The 27,863-nt window shown below is 39.5% G+C and overlaps 1 protein-coding gene across 1 annotated transcript in view; it reads right to left on the reverse strand.

Annotated features, from left to right (window-relative positions):
* The window catches only part of LOC139115822 (uncharacterized), a 44,916-nt gene extending 20,252 nt beyond the window's left edge, over positions 1–24,664 (reverse strand). The window contains exons 1-22 of the mRNA XM_070678199.1: positions 24,516–24,664; positions 18,445–18,715; positions 16,605–16,652; positions 16,177–16,349; positions 15,705–15,772; positions 15,140–15,336; positions 14,264–14,530; positions 13,807–13,917; positions 13,338–13,454; positions 12,338–12,694; positions 11,894–11,920; positions 10,402–10,743; positions 9,968–10,081; positions 9,327–9,434; positions 8,145–8,507; positions 7,558–7,726; positions 6,843–7,123; positions 6,531–6,667; positions 6,218–6,380; positions 5,289–5,408; positions 3,972–4,307; positions 3,457–3,591 (exon numbers count right to left, since the gene is read on the reverse strand). Of these exons, the coding sequence (XP_070534300.1) occupies positions 3,457–3,591; positions 3,972–4,307; positions 5,289–5,408; positions 6,218–6,380; positions 6,531–6,667; positions 6,843–7,123; positions 7,558–7,726; positions 8,145–8,507; positions 9,327–9,434; positions 9,968–10,081; positions 10,402–10,743; positions 11,894–11,920; positions 12,338–12,694; positions 13,338–13,454; positions 13,807–13,917; positions 14,264–14,530; positions 15,140–15,336; positions 15,705–15,772; positions 16,177–16,349; positions 16,605–16,652; positions 18,445–18,715 (3,904 nt within the window). The 5' untranslated portion in view covers positions 24,516–24,664. The remainder of the gene's footprint in view (positions 1–3,456; positions 3,592–3,971; positions 4,308–5,288; positions 5,409–6,217; positions 6,381–6,530; positions 6,668–6,842; positions 7,124–7,557; positions 7,727–8,144; positions 8,508–9,326; positions 9,435–9,967; positions 10,082–10,401; positions 10,744–11,893; positions 11,921–12,337; positions 12,695–13,337; positions 13,455–13,806; positions 13,918–14,263; positions 14,531–15,139; positions 15,337–15,704; positions 15,773–16,176; positions 16,350–16,604; positions 16,653–18,444; positions 18,716–24,515) is intronic.
* Between the last annotated feature and the right edge of the window lie 3,199 nt (positions 24,665–27,863).

Raw genomic sequence — 27,863 nt, forward strand, 5'->3', positions numbered from 1 at the left:
TTATGCATTTAACCACAGAGAAACATAGACAGAGTCGCAACGGGTATTTTTAAGGCGTGAAGAGGTTATGTAACCCATCCATGTTCGCCTCGCCTCAGGTTGCTCTCGCCTCTCTTTTCCGAAGAGTGCCGACCATGCATCCTTCGGTAATTTTCGGATTTTCGCCAATTGTTAAGCGAAAGTATGTTCGGCAAAGTTTGTGTTGTTGTTGTCGTGTGTTGCTGAGCGGAATTGACATGCTGGCGAAAACGGGAGTGTTTTGAGCTTCAGGAAAGTGAGTTTTACCGTTTTAAAAATTCCTCTCATATTTTTATGAATATATAATGAGTGTGTTTGAACCAAATTTGAAAGTCTTTTAGCGATACTGTCTGGTTTTACTCAATGGTTTACGGTCAGTCATACCGTCTTTTTACACGTGCGTCAAGGAAGGACATGTTTATGAAACTGCTGGCGTGTTATGTTTTGATTGGCGTGAAGCAGTGTTTCTGGCCTGAGAGCTCACAAAGTAACTATGGTTGCTACGCGGCTGGCAGTACGATGCCATCTCGTCGTATTTTTCGCATAATCTCGAGTAATTATCAACCACAAACAAAGCTAGTCTGGTTCCCTGACCCATTTTCCCCGGTAGAGGGCGTTGGGAAAAATAGGGTCAGGTACCGGCAAATGTAAACATGGACGCTATTGGGTTAAAATAAAACAAGCTGTGATTGGATGAAAGTAACACTTGTAACTTTTTCTCATGTTTCTTGGGTTTCGCACTTTCAGGCTCACTTGACACCAACTTCTTGTTTGTACCACAAAGCCGTGGAGGTAGAAAGAAAGACTTTCTACCTCCATGATTTAGCCACTGTGATTTAGCACACCTCTTGATACTTTTAGAACGTCGACATGATGCCTGGCATTTTTCACGAAATTCGGACACCATTCTATCCATCGAAATCAATCGTCGTTCACAGTACCAACAAAGTTTGCTTTCAATTAGCTGTGATATCGCAGCGGTACTTGTGGCGTGTATCGAACGTGCTAGGGTCATTGGGGTCACACCACAGTCGGCAATGACCTCAATGACCCTAGCGCGTTCGATACACGCCACAAGTACTGCTGCGATATCACAGCCAGCCTTCAATCACCTCTGTTTCCCCGTACTTCTGGATTAATCCTTTCAGTCTATGTTTCCCGTCTCGTGTGCCAATGTTTTTGGTTCGGATACCAGTGTTCGAACATAATTCTGATCCAGTCGAATTTTGACCGGAGTTTTCATGGTAGCAGCCATATTTGTTGCAGCATGTTCTGTCAGGTGACTAACCTCCACCATCTAGAACAAAATTCTGTTCAAAATGGCTACCCGGTACCTGACCCCATTTTTCCCCACGCCCTCTACCGGGGAAGATGGGTCAGGGAACCGTACTAAAACAAAGCCTCCAAAAAGTTTAACACCTTTGAAGCTCATTTTAATATGAAAAGACAATAGTCTACCGAGACGACCATGGAACAAAAGGCATGCAGCGTTTCCAGTCTGTCCATACTATTTGTCTGTGATTGAACACAAAGCCTTCCCTTCGTCCAATAACATCAGTCCCTTAAGCCTTTGGACAATATTTCTTTTTTTGCATACTGTTATCAAAGTGTTCTCTACTGACGCTCTGAATATCATGTCCCACCCTCGTAGTATCAGTGAAAGTTATAGGCCCCGTCTTTAGTATGGTGGTGGTGCCTGCATATTATACATTATACACAAAGACCTCCCCTTTGTCCTATAACATAAGTCCTTTAAGCCTGAGTAAAATATTTCATACTTGCATCTTGTAATCAAAGTGTTCTCTATTGACATTGTGAATATCATGTCCCCCTTCATGGCATCAGTGACAGTTATAGGCCCTGCCTTCAGTATGGTACCAGTGCTTGTATATCATGCATTGAACACAAAGCTCTCCCCTTTATCCAATAACATCAGTCCCTTAAGGGTGATCGAGCCACTAAATTTTTACCGACAATTTTCGTTATTTTTCTCTAACAGTAGGACTTATAGGTGAGGATGAGATACGAAAAAAAATCAATATTTCACCAGATTAATTTGGCAGCTAGAAAGATTTGAAATACCCCAATTTATCCCATTCGAATGACATAAATTATGAATCTCCCGTAAACGTTGCCCAACCCGATATATTTACTTTCAGTTACTTTCTTGAAATACTTCACTTGTTTTATTTACATGTGAACCACATTGAATAATAAATGAAAGTTTTAGCTATTTTCCGCTGAAAATGTGCATAAGAATTTAAAATTATCACTTCTCAGGCCTTCCAAAACAAGTTAAAGCTGTTACAAACTTAAATATAATGATCACTCCTTATCAATACTTTGTAGAATTATTTAGATTTCCAATCCAACAATTTTGTTTATTTTCACATAACTTATTGTTCAGATATTGCACAATATACGCATCAAATAAAAATATGGGGTCACCTGCCTATTTACAATGCTACATCGCTTAACATCACCCCTCCCGATATGTGTAATGGAAAAAATTACAATTTGATGAGAAATATGCCCTCCCCCTTCGTCCAATAACATAAGTTCCTTATGAGTAATCGAGTAACTTGCTACGTCATCATAACTGCAAACAATAGAACGCGCACTCTACGACGCGCGCGTCACTGTACGGGGACGGGCTCACTGTAAAAAATACACCGTGGTTTTGATGGAAACCTATCTTCATATAACTTATTGTCAGAGCTTTTAGCATTAAAGCGGACGTTGTTAGAGATGATTGAATATTATCTTCGAGTTGCAAGTTTTAAATGTTGGAATCATGATATATTTACAAGATATGTAAAAATATCAACAACATAATTTGAAAAGGATATATTTCTCATCAAATTGTGATCTTTCCCATTTAACGTATGGGGAGGGGTGATGTTAAGCGACGTAGAATTGTAAATAGGCTGCAGGCACATTTTTCGTTATTTTTGAAATACATCCATTTTATCCCCTTCGAATGACATAAATTGTGAATCTCCCGTAAACGTTGCCCAACCCAATATATCTACTTTCAGTTCCTTTCTTGAAATGCTTCACTTGTTTCATTTACATGTGAACCACATTGAATAATAAATGAAAGTTTTAGCTATTTTCCGCTGAAAATGTGCGTAAGAATTTAAAATTATCACTTCTCAGGCCTTCCAAAACAAGTTGAGCTGTTGCAAACTTAAATATAATGATCACTCCTTATCAATACTTCGTAGAATTATTTAGATTTCCAATCCAACAATTTTGTTTATTTTCACGTAAATTATTGTTCAGATATTGCACAATATAAGCATCAAATAGAAATATGGGGCCACCAGCCTATTTACAATGCTACGTCGCTTAAAACTGTAAGTACGAACCAAACAGATGAATAACGCACTCCTTTAACACACTCGGAAGTGTCAAAGCCGGTAAAAATCAACTTACTGCAACTGACTTCGTCTTTCCAATCGCCACAGTCATTCGTGCTGTCGCATAGCATTTTCTTCTGTGTGCTTGAGAAACAGAGGCTATCGTTGGGGCCACACTCGAATTCAAGGTCGGCCATAACATCCTGGCAACCTAAAGAAAGTAAAAATATAAAGCGGTAAATTTAATGTTAAGGTAGCATTCACCACGGGGACAGATATTCGGACTCTCAAATTTTCAAATTACTGTTTTGGTATGCCACTCGTAGTTAGGGACTCATTTTGAATCTCACGGAGTTAAAAACGTTTTTACCGACTCATGAGGAAAAGTTGAGCATAAGTTTAAGACTTTCAATTTCGAGGGGCGTACTACCTTAACTTTGTTTGATGTTCTCTGCAGTAACAGGTCTGTTGTGTATTGTGAAGAGGTTTGAAGACATGAAAATAGTGGCAGTTCAAGTTGTCAATTTACAATAAGTTGTAAAAGTGATAGTGAAACAGTTGAAATAAATGGGAAAATAATTCATATTTTACCCAAAGCATCAGTCGTGGCTGCTGTTGCCACCATAAGATCGCTTCCAGCCGGTGTAGCTCCATATTTCACTCGCATCCACATGGAAGCTGACTTCGGGAGTATGTACATCGGAGGTTCTTTGCCAGAATGATATTGGAAAACCAATGACGTATTGTCCATGTCGTTGTCCCCTGTGCCTACACTGACGTCATCGAAGTCGGTGACTATTTCCGCAAGAGTCAATATAATGTTCTTGTCACTGGAAATCTTCCACACGCAGCTGGATTGATTCCATGGGAGGGAGATGTTCACTCCCATCGACGACTGTAGCGTCACGACTTCCTCGCATGGACTTTCTGTCGGAGATAATTGAGAAAACATGACGTTGTTTTATACCCACATCACTCAAGGCATTGTCACCAGCTACTGTATGGTTTCAGCTCTTAGACTAATGTTTATCTTTGAGGTGATCTTTCTTAAAAGATGCAAAACTCACACAGAGAGTGACACTGTTCTACTACATTTTCCGCTAACAAATACATGACATATTTGTATAAGTCACTGTTTTAACGTTAAACTTGTGATATTAAGGTAGTAGTATTCGCCTCGAACGCAAAAGACGTAACCTTTGATCAGACGTTCGACAATGAGACTTTTCATCATTGTCTTGCCAAATCAAGGATAAAAAACAAGGGGTCATCTGCAAAGTTTTATACTGGAGAAACAGATTATCTGACATTTATATGTGAAATTCATCATGGCCGCCATTCCTGTGTTAGCTCTATTGGCTGGGGGACTGAAATAAAATGTTCAATTTTCGAAAAACCAAGACTCTTAAAATTGCTCTTACTCCAAGACAAGAGCTTTAAAATGAGCCTCTAGAAGTATTGAAGAATATTTCAGAATCCGAACCTCTGACCAGACGCACATTCTCCCTTCATTCGCATACTAATGTGGAAAATATCCTAGCAAAAGGTGTCAGTTCTCTTTTTTAACATTGCCCGCAGTCTCTGGCCATACTGATCAGAACATGCTGATTGGCTGTATTATACGTAATCATCACAATTTTCAAACCATCTTTACTGGTGACTATGACAAAGGCTAACTTATAACTGCAGCATTCATGGTAATCAGTTACTGAGAACAGTAACTTCCAAAAGACTGGACCGATACTGTCGGCTTTTGGAAGGACAGATTCTTTCGTCTTTTTCGCGACAGACCGTAATACAGCATCGAGCTTATCATGAAATGTAAAAGAACAAACATCACCCTCCTGTATCAGTGCAAGCATAGCGCCTACTAGGTTTATAAGAATTTCAGGCGATAAGGATACATACCTGTTACACATTGTTCCCCGTTTTCGTCATCGCCGTCTGGACAATCCATTTCATTATCGCAAACGCTGTTTTCAGGTATGCACTTACCACTAGCGCAAGTAAACTCGTTGCTTTCACACACTGTCGAACAAAAAAAATAGAAACCAGTATTTCAGCATTTAAGTTACAGCTGCCTGGGAACCAGAAGGAAACCATTTCTATGAAAAAATGTCGTCAAATGTCAATGGTTAACACATACAAAAAAGCAAACGTATTGGTTTGCTATTTCACGCCGGCAATTGAATCACGCTGTCTTATACATCGGATAACTGCACATTGCCTCATGACGCGTTAAATGAACAGTGCTAAACTTACCGCGCTGACATTCTCGGCACCCCGACTGACGTTGCCTTTTAATAGGCACTATGTACAAGCCTTGCTTTAGTTTCGGGCAGTTCGCAAAAGCAAAGCCTGAATTTGCCATTGGTCTTGTAAGTTTAGGTCCCCCCTGCAGTCGACTCTTTTTACAGTGAGAACCATTTTAGTCCAGTCAATTTAGGGTTTAACCTAGGACTAATTGCAACAGAAATTATTTCTTCACCTCGACCTTTGGAAAGGTCTCACTAATGACATATTAAAAGTATAGGAAAATCTAAAGGGTGCAAATTGGTTAAATTTGCATATATTCAAATTAGCTATATATCGCCTTTAAAATGACTGCTATACTCACATTTTGAGTATGTAAACTGAATTCAAGTTACTTTTGTCATTGCAACACAATGAGTCAAAAACAAAAAAGCGACCGTGCTAAAGGGTCTATCGTGTGCGGATACTTTAATTCTCGAAATTGTAAATTATCTTGATATTCAACCATACCATGAATTGAAATAATACATTTTTGCGTAGTTCCGTTCCTGTGATTCACACTTGATATGTAAAATCGAGCTCACCGATTGCTGTTACTTCACCTATCCAGTCCAAGGCGGTGCCCACACGTGCGTATACGCCAGGCGTTTCGGCATTGCCGCAGCCAATACCCCAACTTGTCACACCGACCAGGTACCACTTCCCGTCCGTTTCTGAGTGATAAACGAGCGGACCACCACTATCACCCTAAAATACAAAGTTAAAAAGATTTTTTTCCAAAGGCCAGCTTTGTGTGTCGTTATATCGGTACTTAAGTTTCAACTGCCCACAAAACTCGGCAGATACTAGGATCATCAAAATGCGTTGAAACTTGTCATTTTGCTTGCATTTTCTTACCGTACAGGTGTCCATGTTTTCTGCTCCATCGGCACAAACCATCGCATCGGTGATCAAGGCTTGGGAGTGAAGAGTCTGACAGAGCCCTTGGTCTAGGACATTGACCTCAGCTTCCATGAGAACAAGTGATGCCTGACCTAAGGTTCAATATAAAATGATCCCGGAGATAAATTGTTGCTGTTTGACTGAGAGGTCAAACTGGACGATTGACATAAGACTGCAAATAGAAAAAGCTCAAACTAAAATCAAGTTTTCGCTATTGAAGCCTTGAAAAATCGGTTACTTTCGGAACATGCAGTGACTCTGCCTTACCGCCTTCGGATGTTAGGCCCCAGCCCGTCGTGCTACATGGGAGACCCTCGACGAGAGCATCATCACCAGAGGGCGGTAGACATACTGGCCTCACGTAGTCGCTAAACTCAAGCGGTTGGACGAGCTTGAGTAATGCCACGTCGTTGTGGAAGAGAAGTCCAAAGTATTCCGGATGTACGTGAATTTCTGAAATCTGTCTTTCGGCTCGGCGCATCGTCGATTCGTCGCGTAAATCGGTGACACCCATAACCGCCATAATGTTACCAGGAGAGACGTCTTTCCTAAATGCACATAAAAATATTGTAAGCTTTCAACTTTCAAGTAAATCATCGATGAGGTACAACGAGAATTTCAGTCCCAATTTTTTCCCATTTCTCTGTTAAGACAAGCAGAATTCCCCGCTATGGATCACTATCATTTCCAAAACCGAGGACAACTGTGCTATACTAATTGAGGGAGCAGGTATGAAGGTAATAGAGTGGGTGGGTGAGGTGTGCAAACAACAAACAAACTGACGAAAGAACAAACAAAACAAAATAATAATGAATACATAAATAGATGTAGAGATATAGAAATGGAATTAAAGATAGATGGATAAATAAATAAGAAAATAAATAAATAAATAAATAAATAAATAAATAAATAAATAAATAAATAGATTTCCCTTCGAATTTTGAGAACAACTGTATTATTCTACAATTTATCTAATACTCACATGCAGTGTGCTGCGGTGAGAATCCATTCTTCATTGATTATAGATCCTCCACAGCTTACGCTGCCGTCGATGTAAATAGCCGCTTGCCATGGCCATTCACCGTCTTCAGCTGGCCTGCCACCAACGATACGATCTCGTGGTCCGGACAACGTCCGCGTCCCGCAAATGGCTACCGTGTCAAATTAAAAAGAAAGAAAAAGAATAGTTCGACCTCGTACCCGTCCTTAATGGTTAAGTTGTTGAGTGGCCTCAGGGGAGGCAAGCAATGTCCTTTTTAGTTATTCGACAGTATTCTACCTATTCAAAAGCCGCTTTGTTTTGTTTCCAGCGTCCTACATGAGTGCACACTCTGAAAACCCCACGCTACACATGTCTGTCGTGGGTGCATTTCTGGCGTTCAATGAGGGAAGACGCCCCAAGAAAGTATGCAGGTATATTGCAGCGTCGGCTGGACAAATTGTGAAGGTATTACGCAGTTGAGAGTAACAGCCTATTCCAAAATACAATGGCTATCACGATGTGTGATCCTTAAATATCGTTAATGACTAAAGATAAATGTTTAAGTCTGAATTGTAAGGTGTAACTACCTGAAGAATCGGTGATTATATACTCTCGCCCCAGGCAAATGGTGGGGTCGATTGACTCTGGCAAGTACGAGCAGTCTATGGGCCATTGTATTCCATTAGTGATGAATTGAGGTTCGCAGTGTTGCCGCGCGGCTTCGCAAAACCCTCTACACGGTGGCCGATATGCGCCATCAGACGTGCATTCGGGGGCGAAGAGGGAGCACATGAAGACATCAATGTAAGGGAAACAGCTCATGTAGGGTCTGGTACTGGAGAAGAAATGACGAAATTCCTCTACTGACCGAAGGCGAACGCCCTCGACAGCGGGCGAGTAGGCCTTGTAGGGCAAATTTCGACACTCTTCTATTGTGATGTCCTTGCATTCTGAAATTAGACAATGAACCACTCAAAAAACACATAGAAAACAACTAATTAGGGAATTATAGACGGTGTCCACCATAAAAATGTATAATTTACTGGTAATGCTTGATTTCGCCCTTCCTAGACCCTGGTTACAACCAGGGGTCAGGGACAGTGCAGTTTGCAACAGGAAAGATAGTTGTTTTGACTGAGCTTGTCAAGGCTTTGGAGTTTCAACATCGTGATATGGCGTTTCCCCGCCTCGTATTTTGTTCTCTTCCCGAGCAGGCTTTGGTGTGCTAGACAGTTTATAGCAAATAGTTAATGGACACTTTTCATGAAATACAATTGGAATACTCTATATTTGCATATTTAAATAAGCTGTAGCTGTAGCTTTGGATTATCGTTTTGCGCAATTTTCGTTTCTTAATCTCAATACAGTTTGTTACTCTACTCTCCAAAGCATGATGAGATACACAGTATTCAGCGTGTCAACTTGGGCAGTACTTGTGTAGTCTAGACAGAAATGTTCTTGTTGAAAAATGAATTCTGGTCCTGACCAGAATCCAAATGTAAACAAAAACAGTGCATTCTTCACGTATTGATGCTTTGTAGACAAGCTAAAGAGTGCATGTCTGTATTCCGACGGGCTTTGGGGAAGAGAACAAGAACTTGCAATTGACATACAAAAGACAAAAATAGTGAAAAAAAATCATCAAAACGTTACAGCTGCTGGCCCTTTGCAAACAGTTTCTTTCGTGTATACATTTTAACGTCCCTCTAGGAAAAGACCAATGATTATCCCGCCTCTGATAAGCAAAAGCGTACAAGCTAATAACCTACTACAATGTCTACCGCTCCAGAGACCGGCGCATTCACAAGTATATTCATTGACACCGTCGACACAGGATCCACCATTCTCACAAGGGTTGGGGTCGCAATCGTCGATATCTAGTGAAAGAAAGGGTTCCTTAAACAACAAGCTTTCGACATTTTAATGGATTGTTTAAATGGTGATCAACCTTGTGTTGTAAACTCATGTAAATTTGCTGCACATGAAAGGCAAAAGCTATTTAAACACACAGCAACTTGCTGTGGCATTTTGGTAAACATATGCGTACGTGACAAATATTCCTCGGTTGTGCATTTCCAGTGGAGTTATTTCGACAACACCAGATCCAAGAGCTCTTTGGATTAACATTGTCAGTTTGACATGATATGCAACTTGTATGAACCTATATTGGCTCGTTCATATCAATTTTAAGCGCAATTTTCGACTCCCGTAGAAATAACGATAAGAAAAACCAAAACATTTTTTAGAAAGAATCCGATCGTGATTGTGTAGATGAACTCCCGCCGATGTTGGGTAATTTGTATTCTTTTGAAATATTTACACGCCATGTCAAAGTAGCGAGAAATCTTATTCAACATAAGATATGAATGAAATTGCGCGACGCATTTTTTCCCCGATATTCAAAACTTACTCTCTGTACAGTTCACTCCTCGCCACCCATCAGCACATACGCATGCGTAGTTGTTCTCGTACGGTACACATGTTGCTCCATTCTGGCACGGTCGCCTCGTACACATTGATATCTCTAGAATGATCAAAACGGTACAATGGTTATGGTATCTCTAGAATGATCAGCACGGTACGATGGTTACTTTTTGCTAAATTTGTGTGTTGATACAAAAGACGAAAAGTGTCAGTTAAAACATGCATGATGTATGTAATTATATCAGTGTTTGACATTTCCTTACCCTATTTAAACAGTTCAGTCTAAATGTCTTTCTACGTACAACTTTTATAGAATTCACCCTAAGGCGTCTTTCAGTATATCGTTTGCGAAAGGAGACTGAAAAATTTCAGGTTGTCTTTGATAGGTTCACGATACACTAATGAGTAAATATGTCCTACCTACACAACTTGGACTTTCGGACACATCTGGCAAATCCAAGCAATTCAACGGCCATACAGTACCCCCGTCTTCCATTATGACCCTGCATGCATTCTCAACCTCGTCACAAAAATGCCTGCATGGTTGCCTCGCATTTCCATATTCGCTGCACTCCGGTGACAAAAGCGAGCACATGAAAATATTGACGTGCTCATGGCAGCCCTCGTATGACCCCATTCTTTCTAACATTTCTGTTGCGTCATCCGTTACACCCATCGCCTGAACGGAAGCGCTATTCCGGAGGGGCCTTCCCCCGTAGGGCTTGAGATGGTCACAAACGGGCGAGCTGAACTCTTGGCAAGCTGTTAAAAATATCAAGAAATATAATTTCCGTGTACGATCATATACCATTATCGAAAGCTTCTGCATCGGACAGAAATGTCCTCGCAAAATACTGGCTGTGCGATATTGTGGGATGTAGATGTTGTTTCCCTCATTTGTTTTTACACATTTTCTTATAAAAACTGTTGTCCGATAGCTTTTAATTTTGGTTCATACGTTCCAAGGGATGACCTACTTTAAGTTCATTATCAAAGGGTGACAAAATTTGCATATTTTGTGACAAATATTGACATTTCTTGTAAAAAATATTACTTTCTAATACTATCGATCTGATGCTTTCAAATTTGTTGTTTCGGTTTATTGACGGGTCTTGTCAAGAATTTGTTCAGTCGAAGTTTTTCACATATTAACTTTTTTTTTATATCGTTTGCTCTGAAACTACTCGATCGTTGTCTTTCACATTTAGTAGGTGACTCCTCACTATTATCCTATTCTGATTTGCTAGCATTATTTTGGATTATTTTGTCATTTGATATAGTGACATTTTCGCAGCAACACCAACTTTTCTGAAACTACATCTTTCTTTCTTAGTTTCCCTTCTTAGCTTCCCTTCATTCATTGTCGTTCCTCTTATATTACATTCGATTTTGAAATTAGCGCGATTTATTGATTGAATTTACAAGCCACATCGTTCAGAAATTACTGCGACGAACTATTGAGTTGCCAATAAGTTGTGCCGTTCATGACTGCATTGTGTGGACAAAAGAATAACAGTTTGAGCATTTGCTTTCATTAAACTTGTGTTGTATTAAAGTTATAAAGTTATGTTGTATCAAAGTCATTAAACTTATGTTGTATCAAAGTTACTGTACGTACTTTATACATCACAGTATTTTATGTCATCGGATAAAAATCACTTCTTGTCTACACATGCCAAAAAACATTTCCCTAAAATACATAGTCACAATAGGGATGTCGGGAAGAAACCCCTTCGCATAACGCGAATAAAACGACCGGAAAAACACTACAAATGTGTTTTTTTACATGAGTGGGCAAGATGTTTATTGAAAGATATAAACCCCGGGTGTCCATGGGGTTTTTCACCTGACGGTGTGCTCATTAGTAAAAGTATAAAGCAGTAAAACTATTTATTTGACTCATTTGCCTTACCTGGGTCAACAGTTGAATTCTCCGGGGCTGTTAGGACAAAACAAACGAAACCACGTTACAATTTACAGCTGTGTATTTAGACTTGTCCGAAGTCTGTCGGCTTATAAACATCCAAACAGAGTAAATTCAAGGAGTGGTCGCGAAATTGAAGCAACATACATCGACAACCCCTGTCGCGTACATGTTGGGGATTACCGCGGAACATACGGCCATTAAATGCTGTGTGTGTTCGAGACATGCAAAGCGACTCTAGTCTACTGGGTACTGTCACATAAAAGAATAATTGAAATTTCGTATCGTTTCAACTGCAAACAAAGTTGGTCATCATCAAAGTTGATTGTATTCGAAGCATTGAGTGAAATAGATCTTGCGGATCGACCATGATTCCTACATTTAAAATGGTCACGTTCAAGTGTGGTCACGGGGAAGAGATCTGTTACTCACACGGGCAGCCCAGGTCTTCTTCGACAGTCTCCGGTAACACGTCACAGTTTGTAGTCCACTCCCGCCCCAGGCCGTCCAGCAACGAAACCGAGCAAGTGTCTCTGACCACTTCACAGAGACGTCTGCAGGGTAGACGGAAACCTCTGTGGTCGCATTTCGGTGCCAAGATGGCGCAAACGAAGGAGAGGACGTCGGGGTGACAGGATTCATCGCTGGTCAACACCGATTCTAGCGTTGGTAACACTCGCAACGTTTCAGCAAGGCTCATTCCAAGGTAATTTGGAAATGAGGTGTCAGTGTAATCGACTACATTTTCACAGATCTGCACGTTTGCTACAGGTGAACAGTGGGGTCGTTCTGTGGATGCAACACATACATGAAAGACGATTCAGGTTTCATTTGAACTTTTGAACCTAAATGGTACACTGAGAATAATTAACATTGTTTCAGGTGTGTATGTATGTATGTATGTATGTATGTATGTATGTATGTATGTATGTATGTATGTATGTATGTATGTATGTATGTATGTATGTATGTATGTATGTATATGTATGGATGCACGCTTTTGTATATATATATATATATATATATATATATATATATATATATATATATATATATATATATATTTGTATACATACATACATACATACATACATACTACATACATACATACATACATACATACATACATACATACATACATACACACATACACACATACATACATGCATACATACATACGTACATACATACATTCATACATACATACGTACATACATACGTACGTACATACGTACATACATACATACATACATACATACATACATACATACATACATACATACATACATACATACATACATACATACATACACACGTACATACAAGTCATACATACAAGTCATACATACTTAATTATAATGCTGACAAAACAAACATACGGACAGACAGGCAGACATTGACTGTTCTGACAACAGAAAAGTTTCATTTTTACCTGTAGTGCAACGTTTGCCCAGCCAATCATCGGCACAGATACAACGATAGCCATTGCTTTCTTGAAGGCATGTACCGCCATTCTTACACGGGTTCCATTCACAGTGATTTGAGCCCTCTGTTATTAAAGAGTAAGTTTCTCATTATTTCAGCTTTACATCTGATGATATTTCGTAGAAGTCTCTTGTGTGAAATTATATTTGGATTATAATGTTCTAATTACCCTTGGTCATAGACCTCACAATCTTTCTGTCACCTTTGGTGTTTTGATGTATTCGTTGTTATGTACATAAGTATCGAGATGAAGGTTGCCCTGCAGCTAGCAAGGAGTCTGTTGTCAAAGGGCAAACGACAGCTCACAGGAAGACAGAATCAAAAGGGTGATTAAGTGATGCCTGAAGGTAGCAGTAGTGCTATTGCACATTTTGTCGTGATGTCCAAATATCAGTCACGTGACTCCTTCTACTTACGCCTGTCAAGCTCACACCAATCTCCACTGAAAGTCTCCCTACACTTGCAAGTGACATCATCGGCGATCTTCACACAGGAACCACCGTTCTTGCAGGTGTCTGCTTCGCAATCTAACGATGAAAACAACAAGTAGATTCGTTGGTAATAATTTCCCCTTCAAAAAATAATGTTCATGTACTCTCCGTGAAGCAATTAACAAGCAGCAATCTAGAAGCGGCGCATCCGCACAACTTGTAAGAGCGTATTAACTGTGTTCATTGCTGAAATGTCATAAAAAACATACTTTAGAAATAACTGATTTCTTCAAGCGACGAGCATTTTAGCGTGTGTGCATGGAACAAAAATATATGATGCACGACTGCATATCTAACTGTACTATCACTTTTTAAACCGATTACTCGCATATAAACGAGGTCACGTGATCGGTTTTATGTTTCCGGTCACATCTTGACGTACCTTGCTTCGATTTCGAAGGTCTGGTTGGGGGACTCGATCTCATTCCAGCAGGTAAGCTAGTTTGGTCAGGCGAGGTTGTGTCGCTGTCTTGTTGATCCGCACTGTCGGTCGTCGTCGACAGTTGATCTGGTTCTGCACTGGGTTCGCGAACCCTCGGCGAAATTTTATCTTCGGTACCGGCTGTTCGTGACGTTCCAGTCGTATGTACTGGGAGACTTGTCGTAAACACTTCGGCCGTTGCAGTGGAAGGTGACCCTTGATCTGCAACTTGATACGAGAAAAAGAAGACGGCTTTTGGAAATGTCGAAAAAACCAAGCGTTGAATCAAAGTTGAAAAGAATTTGAGCCTTGACACAATTTTGATCAAACATATTTCATCAAAGGAGGAGATCGAAGAAGCTCATAAGTACATAAATATCACAATCATCCATGTACCCTCGGCCTTATGACAGAATGAATAAAGGTTTTCAGCAGTATATATATATATATATATATATATATATATATATATGTAATACAAATAACTTCAAGTATAAAGTGATAACATCTGTTCCTCAAGTTTTATCAGACAGATGATTGTGCAGGATGCATGCAACTTAAGTAACAGATATTATTACTTTGTACTTGAAGTAATTTTGTTATTATTTATAACTCTTTGCTTTTGCCTCGGGCACTGTAATTTCCCACGAGGACATCTGAATACTTATATTTATATATATATATATATATATATATATATATATATATATATATATATATATATATATATATATATATTATATGTTTTTATCTATCTATCTATCTATCTATCTTAATCACACACATACACACACATTAAATCAACGAATACATCAGTAAAAGAAAGTGCATTCTTACAAACGTCCATTATCAAACTTCCCTGCTTGAACTTCAGATCTGCCGAAGAATTCTGTCCTCGGATTTCGTTTTCTAATATTTCCTTTAGGGCTTGCGTTTGTCGACCTGTCCGGTTCTCGTCGTCAGGTGTCTCAGAGGCGAAGGTCGCAGTTGGTAGGAAGAAATAGGTTTTAAAATTGATTACCAGGCTCCCCTTACTGAAATGACGATAGAAAATAGGCCATATTTGATGAAATTTTTTGATAGAATTTGTACGGAAGTTAGTCAAAACAGAACAAAACTTTTCTCGTGTGAAGTCTATTTTTTAAAACTCATCTCCATACGGTGATACTATACAGTCATAAGCAAAAGAGTTTGAACTGCTAGAGCTTTGAATTCGAAGCCAACATGAAAAGTTACACCGTAACTATCATAGTGATCATCGTGTTGATATTGATAGTCAAACTCGCAGATTTTAGGATCTTTGAGTGGTGAATCTCTGCAAATGCATAAAATATCCCATCTATCTCCATATTCTTTCCTCCATTTAGAGTTCGCGATGTGTAAAGAAGAGGAGGGTGCATACCTGAATCCCGTCACTTCTGTTCTATTGTAGATGTCACTGTATTGGCTTTGAGCATACATATCGTCCATCTTTTGAAATAGATTTATGGTAAAGAGAAAGAACCTATCAGACAACATATATACTTCATTCAATGAGGTTAAAATATTCTGTCGCAAAAATATTTGGAAAAAACTATGTTTTTTTATGATCATGACAAAAGTATTGAGAGACGGACTGTAGACTGTTCAGTACATTACTTCACCTACAAGACACCGCAACAGCGTTCGTTGGTATCTTTGCCTGATTTATTCTTAGATCTCCTTATTTGAACGAGTCGCCCATTTTCAATCAGATTCAACTTTGAAAAGGGCTCGCCTGACGGTTGTTCTGGAATAAAGGTAAAATTCTTCGACGCTAAGTCATACCCAAAGTTCCATACCCAAAGTCTCAGTTCACGTCTGAGTGGTGGCTGTTTGTGATTATATATACTCACCATATCAATAAAGACATGTTCCATTTCTTTGTACTCTGACGATGACGGTTCTCCATACGCCGGGGAGTAATCGATGGCACTTCCGTAAAGCTGGCTCACAGTGACCGATCCCTCCACCACTGTCAGCGTAGACGCTGCTTCATTTGTGTAAAGTCCGGTGGTGGTGATTTCATCTGTATCCGAAAATTTGGATAATGAGCATATAATCATCTTGGTTGGTTGGAAAGTAAAAACGGGGTGGGGGAGGGGGCTGTTTTGTTGTTACTGATGGCTGTGTGTGACTGTCAGTGGTGCAAGAATATTGAGTAAAAACGAACAAATGCCAAGATATAAAGCATAACACACAAGTATTCCATTCAGGATGGTACAAACGGCAATGGTAAACTTAGGGACCTATCTACTTTACGAACAAGAACAGTAATCCTTACTTGCTATGTCGTCAATCTTATCCTTCAGTTGCGACTTCGTGTTGTAGACTGTTTGAAAATATAAGAAAATATGGCGTTAAACTGGTCCAATAATATGGCGTTAAACTGGTCCAATAATCATTTTCATTCAAGGCAATAAATTACCATTTGTTCGGAATGGGTAAGCGTACCCTGCTAGCATGCTACACCCCATTAAGATTGGTCTCAAAATTGTCTAAATATTGTATGAAGTGATACACTGTATCATACAGTATATGAATAACTGTAATAAGTCAAAGCCTGGAATGCTGTTGCTAATCATTTGAGTGACCAAGGTGTCATATTTGGCCACAATGTCGTCATATCGACCGTAGAACTTTTTGAAAGTCCTCAGGAGTCTTTTTGATGTGTATCCCTGTCTCTCTATTTTTGATGCCAATGAACTGTGTCTCATTTGAAGATCGGCGTAGGAATCACAAGTCCTATAATATCTGAGAAGTTCAGACAAATACACACCATAAGCAGTTGTAGACGGAATATTACTCGACAAGTGGGGATAATTTATAATTTCAAAATCGAAATCATCCCTTTTGTCATACAGCTTAGTGTGTAGCCCATTTGTACCCTCTTGTATAGGAACAGATCAAGATATAAAGCTGAGTTCCTACCGTCGGTTGTTTCTTTAATTTCCAACTCATCAGGATAAATATAATGTAATTAATTTGATATGTCTGGATTGTCTAGACTAACCAGATCATCAATATATCTGTGCGTGTTGTTAAAACGCCTGGCAAGTTTTTTAGACCCTACTTTGCAGAGACATTGCAGTAATTCTTCTTCATATGAATATAGAAATAAGTCAGTCAAAAGGGATGCACAATTTGTAGCCATTGGCATGCCGATATATTGTTGAAATTCCATACCATCAAACTTAACGAATGTTCTATCGATTGAGAAATTCAGCATTTTCATAATTTCTTCATCAGTGTATTTGTGCTGGGTATCCATGTTGTTACTGAAATAACCTGACCTATGTTTGATGGTAACGTATTGGTACCTTCTACTGCCATTTTTATGCAGGAAAGCTTGTTTAAGAAGAATGAAAGCCTTGTATTTAGTTTATCGTGGGGGAATTGCGGTGTATAATGTGGAAAAGTCAAATGTTCGATTGACCTGTACTTGTTTTGCTTCACTTTTAAATAATGAAATAATTCCTTTGAAAGTTGATTGAAATCGATCAAGACTATCTCATATTTCATCTCTGTATTATTATGGTTCTCGTCATTATTCAGTTCCTCTATTGACATCATCATCGCCGTCGCATCGTTATCCTCCTCCTCCTCCTCCTCCTCATCCTCATCATCATCATCACATCATGATCAGCACATCACCATCATCACCATCATCAGTACCACCATCACCATCACCATCACCATCATCATCATCATCATCATCATCATCATCATCATCATCATCATCACACAGCAGCAGCAACGCGGTCATCTTCATCGTTACTCCGTTTGCCCTCGTCATAATCTTATGCCAAGATTGGAGTACTGTATCAGTCAAACACATTTAGTTGTATGTGAATGACCCAGCTTGAGGTGGGCATGACGCATGACATTTTCCCACATCTTGAAATATAGGCAATTTGGATTTAAACTGGAAATGTTAAATTGATGTTGGCATATCAGAATATTATGCATAGTTAGAGTTCAAAAGTTTCAACAAGGACAACAAAGATTCATTTACATGTAGTGAATATATTCAAATAATTATAATAAATTGAGTATCGTCCCGCTTTCTTATAGTTATTTGTATCAGATTCTATGTAACGAAAAAAAAGATATTAATACGATACCTGTGAAGTATACTGTTGTACAACCGATGGCTAGGAAAAGTGATATCGCTATAACGATGAAAATGCCAGTTCTTCGTGACGAGAAAACAGTAGCTTTGGTGAATATTTTGTCACTTCTGTCATCAGGTAGGACATGCGGACTGAAGTTTCTAGTTTTGATGAGACCATCTTTACTTTGGTACTGGTAGACGGGGTCTATGGATTCCACGGAACTACCACATGAAGACGCCAGTGATTCGGCATCCTGTGACCTTTTGGAGCGATATTCCATCTGTAAAGATATGGACAAGAGGTAATGGTAGAACGCGCCTCGGTGACCGATATTCAGACTTTCAAATATTTACAATTCTTTTCTGATCTACCACTTGTGGGGGTTCATTTTAAAGCTCTTGGTGTAAGAAAAATGTTCCTCGTCATAGTTTTTCGAAAATCGATACTTTTATTTCTTTTCACAGAGTTAACTCAGGGATGGCGGCCATTTTGAATTTCAAATATATATAACTCTTGGGTAATTCGTTTTTCTTGTTTTTATTCTTGATTTTGAAGGAGTATGACTGAAAGATTTCCCGAGGAAAGTTTGAGCAAAAGTTTAAGTCTTTCACTTTCGAGGTGCGTACTACCTCAACTGAAAGTAGACACATTTAGAGTTGTGGCAAGAACATGGCTTGAGGCATCATGAAGAATATCACGATATAAGCGTAATTACGTTGCACACGAGCTTTCAGAGGCTTTGCAAAATGTGTGGAGTGTAAAAAATCTAGAGGAGAAAAACAGAGAGTGAAATAAATTCCTTTTCTGACAAACAGTGTCGTCATTTCGCTTCATCAGGTATCGCTAAGAGCTTGCAGTAACACTTAGCAAACATCCTCAAAGGACAATTCAAAAACGAATGGTCTTTTGGCCTGGGTGAAATTTTAGCATTGTCTGGTATTTCTTGTTTGGAACGTATGTACATGCTTAAAGTCTGATTTGTGTCGAGTATTTCGATCTCCACACTGAGTAACATTAAATTGACCAATCACACAGCTAAACAGAAGGTTTGACAATTATGTGTTGAACAGCAAATTCCATTTTGTTTCAATTGATAATGATCCAGATGCCAGTTTGTATATGAGGACGCACTATATAAACGAATCCATTTTGTGCTTTCACCCCCGTGTTCTAACGAGAATGACACAAGCATAGAGTTCATCCGACAATTATTTGATTAAGATGTCAACCTTAAGGCGGGCTTCTTTGGACTATTAAAAAAGCCGCCAGTCATAGATCCTCCGGGCTAAAGCCTTGCAATTTACCTGTCTTGGAGTTTGCACGCTAGCTGAGCATATTGAGTATTCAAAACATCACAATTCACCGGGTTCACCGAAGGGAATCCATGTTTACTCGAATTCAGGATCCAAAGACACTTCACCTGTCAGTACATTCACCGGGCAAACGTAAAACATAATTGCCAACTGTTCAAGGGTTGCGCACTCTCCCTTTATTCTTTTCTGCGCCGATGACACACCTAACAATAGCTCCCCGTTGTATTTATTTTCCTCTGACATCAGTTACCGTAGTGTTCATGCAAGTTGTTTTCACTACGTTGGCCAATTTGCCAATTTTTGCCACTCGTTTGAATACAGAGTAAAATTTAGTATAAAATAGAATGGCGAGTTTTTGCAATATCGTTCAACGCAGTAATAAAATAATGTGCATACAGAAGTTAGAGTGGGTTTATTGCTGCAAAGCAACCGCGGCATGCACTAGTTCCATTTTTTACCCATCTGCCTATCTTTGCCACTTTTTTGCCTATTCGATATCGCCGATCACCCTCTCTCTGTGTCTGTTTCTTTGTCTCTCTTGCGTCACTCTTTGCCTGTTTATCTCACTCACTCTGTCTGCCTTACCATCTGTCTGTGTGTCTGTCTGTACTAAGAAGATAGTACTCTTAAATTTGTCACTGACTAATGACCCGCGCGCTTTGTACAGATACCCCATGAAACTTTTCAAATTGGTATCACTCTGTATAAAATCATGCTCTTCCTGTTTGGATGAAAACCACTGACGGCAAGAAACGACAAGGTTGTTTTTCAACAAGTCGATTGAAGGATCGTGAGATAATATCGTCAAGCAACAGCGCAGGTTGTTTGAAATGCTCTGTTTAACCCGTGGCTGAGCATTCACGTTTCAAATCGCCATTGAACTGCATTCGGCAGCTTAGGATGAAGAACGCAGACTTTTGAATCCGACGGTGTACCACGAGAAGCAGTGACCGCAAGACCAATATATACAAAGCAAGCGTTTTGCATTCTCAACCTAATACAGGTCAGGGTAATATGCTAACTGGTCTTTTTGACTTCCCCGCATACCTTGAACATGCTTTCTTCTTTCACAGAAAAGGAGTCCGTGGGCTCTATTGGAAGATATTTACCTACTTGTTGAACAATATAGTGTGACTCAACACAAGGACTTACAAACCCATTAGTAATCTACTCAAATTGAAAGGCTATTCTTAAAGTCTATTCTATGGGCTAGGTGTGGGCACGGAATAATTTTCCCTTCGGTCTCGTATCCAATGTTTCCTCTTTAGCATTGTCTAATGAAAGAAACTCGTAGGTAGATTTGATATGGTAATAATGTATATTTCTATAGGTGAGGTCACAGAGGGCAATCTTTCTTTAAAACCAGTCTTCCCTCGGTTACCATAGGTTGTCAACCTCGTCATCTGTAACATTGTTCACAAGTGGGTGTCGTTCCGAAATAAAATGCTAGCGATACGTACGAAGCGTCATACTTAATTTGCGAAAGCGAATGGTCGCAAGGGGCAGCAATGTGCCCGTATCTCCGATCATTACAACTCCATAAGCTGGATCTTTTGGCTATTTTTACGGAACTTTTGTTCAGTGGTTTCCCTACATTTTCTGCATTGAAACCCTACGCTGTAATTTAATGCCAAGTATTTAGCATATCAACACAACCTATATGAGTATAACCTCCATAAAATTGTATTCAAGTCCGGACTAGAATTGATTTGTAAACAATAAACAATGATCACTACACACATACAAGCTGCGTTGACAAAAAAATACTTGAAATTTCACCATGATAAACGGATTAGGGTCAGACACGGTAGTTGATATACAGCAGCAGAATACTGAAATATTTGCCACAAGTTCAGCTTATGTCCCTTTACCTTTTCGAGATTCACAACAGCGATCGAAAGTGGTTGTTCACTTGTCCGACTAGTACAAATATTGGTAGGGGAGAAATATTTCATCGCTTTTTCGCAGATCCTTAGCCCATGTCTTGGCTTCTATGTGACTTTCAATCCGGGTACTTTTGATGATAGATTGCATTAAAATTGAGATTTTGATTTGAGAAGTATGCAAAATTTTCATTCGGAAAAAGTTACCTTGGAGATAAAGTTTACAATTCAGTGAATATTGTTTGCTATTTCAGACTTTTTGAAGCTGTTGGATTCATAAAAATAAGAATAAAACAAACACAAAACAGGATTAAAAGTCATGCCGATTTCATAGACGTAACAAATTCAGATACCAATTTTGATAAATTTTAGATTTAATGCTTCAATAAGATTTCAGTGGGATGTTTATTAAAAAAGCAAACAAAAATAAAAAAAACACAAAAACCCAGTGATTAAAAATTATTACGTCCAAACTTACATGACTTCGCACAACTCAATCATCGAAGCTATTGATAAAACACGTTGATAAAGAACTTAAGATAAGAAATACCGTGAAAGTTTGCGAATAAAACGTTTCCCTGAACAAATAAAATGTCTTTTTATTAAACTATTAGAATGCATCATGAACGAAATCAAAAAATTGTCTAAATAGACCCAACGTCCCGTTTTCATTCTCCATTTTGAGAGGACTGCCTTCACTTGTGTATTTTCCTTTGGACCTTGAAGCAGCTATAAATAAAGCCTAAATTGTCAGTCAAAACTTTCAAATTTCTTGTATTGCTGTTTTACCACAGGGTACCCAGACGACTGGTTGTTGTGTTGTTTATGCTTATTAGTCATATTTTTGTTGACCAATAAAATTCAACGAACATAACTATTGTGTTGTTGTTGGTTCAAACGTAATGTGGATGTGATAAGAAACGCTACAACTTACAAGGACACTATCAGTCCCTGTACGTTGGCATTGACTGATAGTGTCCTAATAAGTTGTAGCGTTTCTTATGACATCTACATTACGTTTGAATCAACAGCAACACAAGCAACACAACAGTTATGTTTGTTGAATTTTATTGGTCAACAATAACAACAACACGACTGACAAACATAAACAACAATACAAACAACAACAACGTTGGCAGGGAGTTGCATCTGTTCAAGTAATGATTGTGTCCTTGTAGCGTTCCTTATGATATCTACATTACGTGTGTGAACCAACAACAACACAACACTTCCTTGAATTTTATTGGTCAACAAACAACAATACAAACAACAACAACCAGATGTCTGGGTACCCTGTGGTTTTACCTCATTTATTTGTATGGTTTACAGTCATTTCCATGAAGAATTCTAAGACATGGCCATTTGAAGCCGAAGTTAATGTCCCGCATCGAGTTGTCCGCCTTTCCGGTAGAATGCACCTCCAACTTTTACAAAACCTCTTTTCTCTACCACTTGTTAGAGTTCAATTTGAAACTCATGGTGTATATAGGCTTTTAACCAGCTTATTTTTGTAACAATCGAAAATTTCATGTTTCGCCATAGAGTCAATATGGTGATCATGTTGGCCCTTTTGAATTTCAAATATCGGTAAATGATGGGTGATTTTTTTCTGCAGTACGGAGTTTTGCACGGTGATTTCAAAATGAAATGGTTTACAGTGAATTTCAAAATAGCTTGGTGCTTGGCTAATTAGAAAAACATTTCTAGCGATAGTAAATAACGCCAACTGCATCAATTGCAAACGTTCTCCTTTGACAGATTTTGCAACAATTTAACCCAATACGACGTCCACTGTTCCCTGATTTACAGAGCACGTTCAGTGTAGGAAATACCAATCGTTGTACCGACCCGTACATACTGTACCGGGAGAAACCTATCGTTAGCGTTCTGTGCAGTTTCATCGACGGGAAATGTGATGAAGACAATATAAGAATGTTCAAGCAGTCAGTGTACATTTGAGTTTTTCAATGGGAGCACAGCGACACTGATGATGTTGACTGTGGCACAGTGAACGTTGTATTGGGTTAAATTGTTGCAAAACTTATCGAAGGAGAACGTTTGTAATGAGTGCAGGTGGCGTCATTTTCTATCGCCAGAAAAGTTTTTCTTATCAACCAAGCTTGTTGTAACGTTGTAATTCCAAACTATTTTGAAATTCACTATAAAATTCTTTATAAATTTTACAGAAAGTTTGAGCAACACAGTTGCATTTTTAAATCTCGAGGCGGGTTTACTACCCAAGTGCTCTCTAGCAAAAAATAGTTATCTATGCAAATAGTTGTACATAATAGTTAGTCACTGAAACGTAGCCTTTTCATGGGTCAATTTGAGGGAGTTGCTTTATGAAAGGACTGTTTTCTTTCCAACCTAGTGTGATATCTATGTCTGATTTGTAAGGAGTGAAAAAAATATGAAGGCCTACATACTGTTGTCAAGAACTGTTAAGGCACCCAAAGCACAGTTTCTACCCCCCCCCCCCCCCCCCGGCCGTTAATGGTGTTCACCCTCTTGTTTTGGAGCACAAGATTCGTAACTTGGCTATTTGCCGCTGCGTGATAGCAAGTATGGCTACCCAAGTACATTTTGACGTAAACGGTAGACTTCAAGTTGCAATTGTGGTCGCTGACGGCCCTACCCAGGGTCACGGTCCAGATGCTTCATCGCCAACTCTTCGGAGCGTGTGTTGTTCAGAAAGTTCAAAGATACGGAAGGTGGTTCTACTTCAAAATAATACTAAACAATGCAAGGTGCAACAGCTTTCAAAATGGTTGTGTGCTACATATAAGACCAAGGGAATGATTGGTCTTAAATCAACTCTCAGCTCATCATTGTGAATTTACTGATAATTACAAGGTTACAAGGTGATTCAAAGTTGTGTCCTTACCTCGGAGCAAGTCGATCATTCGCACCAGTTAACGGAAAACGGCGCTGACTCGCCGAATGATCTCCGTACACAGCAATTCAAGACGAGAGTTGTCGGACCGTCACAAAGGAGACTGAAAGGGGTTGGTAATTGTTAGGCTGAATGACCTTCCTATTGTTTATGAATGTCACCCCTTCGTTCCTTCGTGGTGGCGCCCTTCTCGAGTATTGCTATTGTGTTACATTGGCGTTTGGAGGACAACAGTGAAGTACATTAATATGTCTAATATAACATGTTTTCACTTTGGAAGTCTAGTCTAAGCCGGAATCAGTAAAGCTAAATTATAGTTAAAGGTTTGCGTCATTACAATTTGGTGGTCACTTCTGTTTCTTTTTTTTTTCGTAAAACAGACTGAACATGGTGGCCGTCTTACGATGTTTGAGATCTATACTTCCATTGCTACAGTCAAATTATATCGTCGCTGAATTTACGATTTCGCCACTGGTCACTGAGTTTAAAAGAAAACCCGATCGATCTACTTCGACTTCTATAAGATTGGTAACGACTTCACAAAAAATTCCAGCTTTCTCGATTTAGCTTTCTCGGTCCTAATCCCTATGCAATGGGTTCACGAAAGAATGATGGGCGGGAGGTTTTAGAATAAAATGATTAAACACGGGAAACACGCCCGCAATGTCGATAGAAAAGTCTTTGTACCATTACACAATGGCCAACCCAACGCCCGATGTCGATCTCAAACAAAATCTGCATGGCTTTTTCGTCTGTGATTATGCGAAAAGGCATTTGTCGCACGAATAGTCACGTGACGTTATATCTCTATTTTCTCGTTGACTGAACATGATAGGAGAATGTCCCCAGAACTACAATAATTGCCTGAAATGGAAATGGCATCTGAGCTACACGATACTTGAACTCTATACATAGTGAATGGTGCAGAAAATCTGGAAACTGCTGAATGACAGCGGTGTTCACTTTAAATTTGAACTAACAGAGCAAGAGCCACAGCCGATGAGCGAGCAGAGCCAAGAACTTATATTCAGCTTCTTTAAAATTACTATTAATAGAACAATGGACGTGTGTAATGATGTTGTCATGGAGAATTTGCATCACTATGTGTATTACTCTGTACAGATTGAAAAGACAGTTTGCTTAACCATGGTAAGCTATTGTCGGTGCGAACTTTTAACATGTCGAATTTTTGAAATCTTGGTTTTAACCACGATGCATATTAACGTTGCACTGCTCATCTGATCTTTGCTTAAAATCTTTTTAATAATTTCACGGTCTCGTGAAGATCACGATTTGATATGAGGATCCGTGAAATCAAGTCCATTCATCTGGTCAATAACGAGAAGCAGGCCGTGACAAATGTCACTGGAGTGGCACCCAGTTTAGCAACATGGCGCATGCGCATCGTAAATGAGGTCTGACTCCAAAGTTATTCAAAAGGGGTGTAAGTGAAGGTACACCCACTCGTACTCAGGTATCTAGAAATTTTGTTCAAGGAGCTCGGAGCGTCCTAATGAATTAAGTGTCAATCAATACCGAAATACGGTCCAATTTCCCAATGCCTAGTAATGTGACTCAAGACTTGCCTTGAGTCGCGCTACGTGCTGCACTCGTTGTTTTAGTCCCTCCAGTTCATGTCGTTTTAAAGCGATTTAAGTGTCTTTCGCCGTTTTAATCTTCCTCAAGTTTGTTTATGAATGTCTGGACTTTACTCCACAACTGTTACTGACAGCCGTGCCTTCCTGATTTTGGAACTACATTGGTGTTAGTTTGTCTTGTTGGCCTTGACATTTCCACAGTCACCATTTTTTCAAACCATGCCTTCGTCAGTATACACAGCTGCCACCTTGATTCGTATCGGCAAGAATGTCATGAATGACCGCCTATTGTCAAGATTAACCACCACCTTATGGAACAGACTCAAAGATGCGAATATATGTAAGACTCAGAATACCAAGAGTCGCTGCTTTGCAGGCAGACAAAAGCAACGTCGCATTCAAACACGAATCACGCCGAATCACACCTGTTTAACTCTTGTGGAACAACCAATCAGATTTCCCGTGCTGCTTATGGTAATCTGATCAAGATTCCTCTCATCGAACATTCAAAAAGCAGAACTGAATCGTCTCAAATCAATAATCAGCATCACAGAAATACTCTGCGTTGCTCCTTCATGAATTGCCGATCACTTTGTAATAAGTTCACAGCCATCAATGAATTCCTGCAAGATATCTCCACTTAGATGTCTTAATGCTTGCTGAGACATGGCTACGTGACGATGAAAGTGATTCATCCCTCATCACAGAAGTTCTTCCGCCAGGTTATAGCATTATCAGTGTCCCGCGTAAACGTCGTTGGGGAGGCATCGCCACAATCTACAACTCATCATTGTCAGTGTCCCAACATCCAGTCCCTACTTCAATCAAATCAGTTGAATTAATGGAAGTGCGTATAAAGACTCCATCGTCGCATATTACTCTAGCTACGGTTTATCGCCCTCCACCAAATAAATCAAATGGTTTCACCGTCGATGACTTCGTCAATGACTTCGCCGATTTTTTGTCTGGTCATCTTACTGATAACTTGCCGCTTATTATCGCTGGCGATTTCAACCTTCATACTGATAATCCGATGTGCTCGAATGTCCGGAAATATTATGACATCCTGGAATCATTTTCTATGCGTCAATCGGTAACTTGTGCTACACATCGTGCTGGTCATACTATTGACCATATCATCACTCGTGTCGATGACAGTACCATCGCTGATGTTCGAGTCGAACCGATTAATGCAATCTCTGACCATTTCCCGGTGCTATTCTCCATAAACAATTTCTCTCATGTCAGAACCATTCGTAAATCCGTTACTTCAAGAAACATGAAATCATTCTCGGCTAAAGAGTTCGCTGCAGATTTACCTGCATCCATCCACCTCCAATCAGACGACGACATAACTGCTAATTGAGGGCTGCTCAATAACACAGTCCGCGATACTTTTTGATCGCCAGGCACCAACGCGTGAGAGACTGGTCCCGAATAGGCGACCAGTTCCATGGATTAATCAGTCAACAATTGATGCACGGTTGAGAAGAATGAAGGCAGAAAGAGTATGGAGAAAAACCAGATTGAAAGTACATCGCCAGATTTACAGAGCGTGTCGGACTGACGTCGTTCGTCTTGTTGAAGCTGCCAAAAAGAGCCCGTTACGTGGGACTTGTTGACGATTGCGCAGGTAACCAAAAACAGTTATTTCAGGTCGTAAAGGGCCTATTTGGTCATAATAATACTTCCGCTGTTCTACCAAAACATGATGACTCTCCGGAATTAGCAAATCGTTTTG

The sequence above is a fragment of the Ptychodera flava genome, chromosome 17 (genome assembly GCF_041260155.1).
Source record: "Ptychodera flava strain L36383 chromosome 17, AS_Pfla_20210202, whole genome shotgun sequence".
NCBI lineage: Eukaryota > Metazoa > Hemichordata > Enteropneusta > Ptychoderidae > Ptychodera > Ptychodera flava.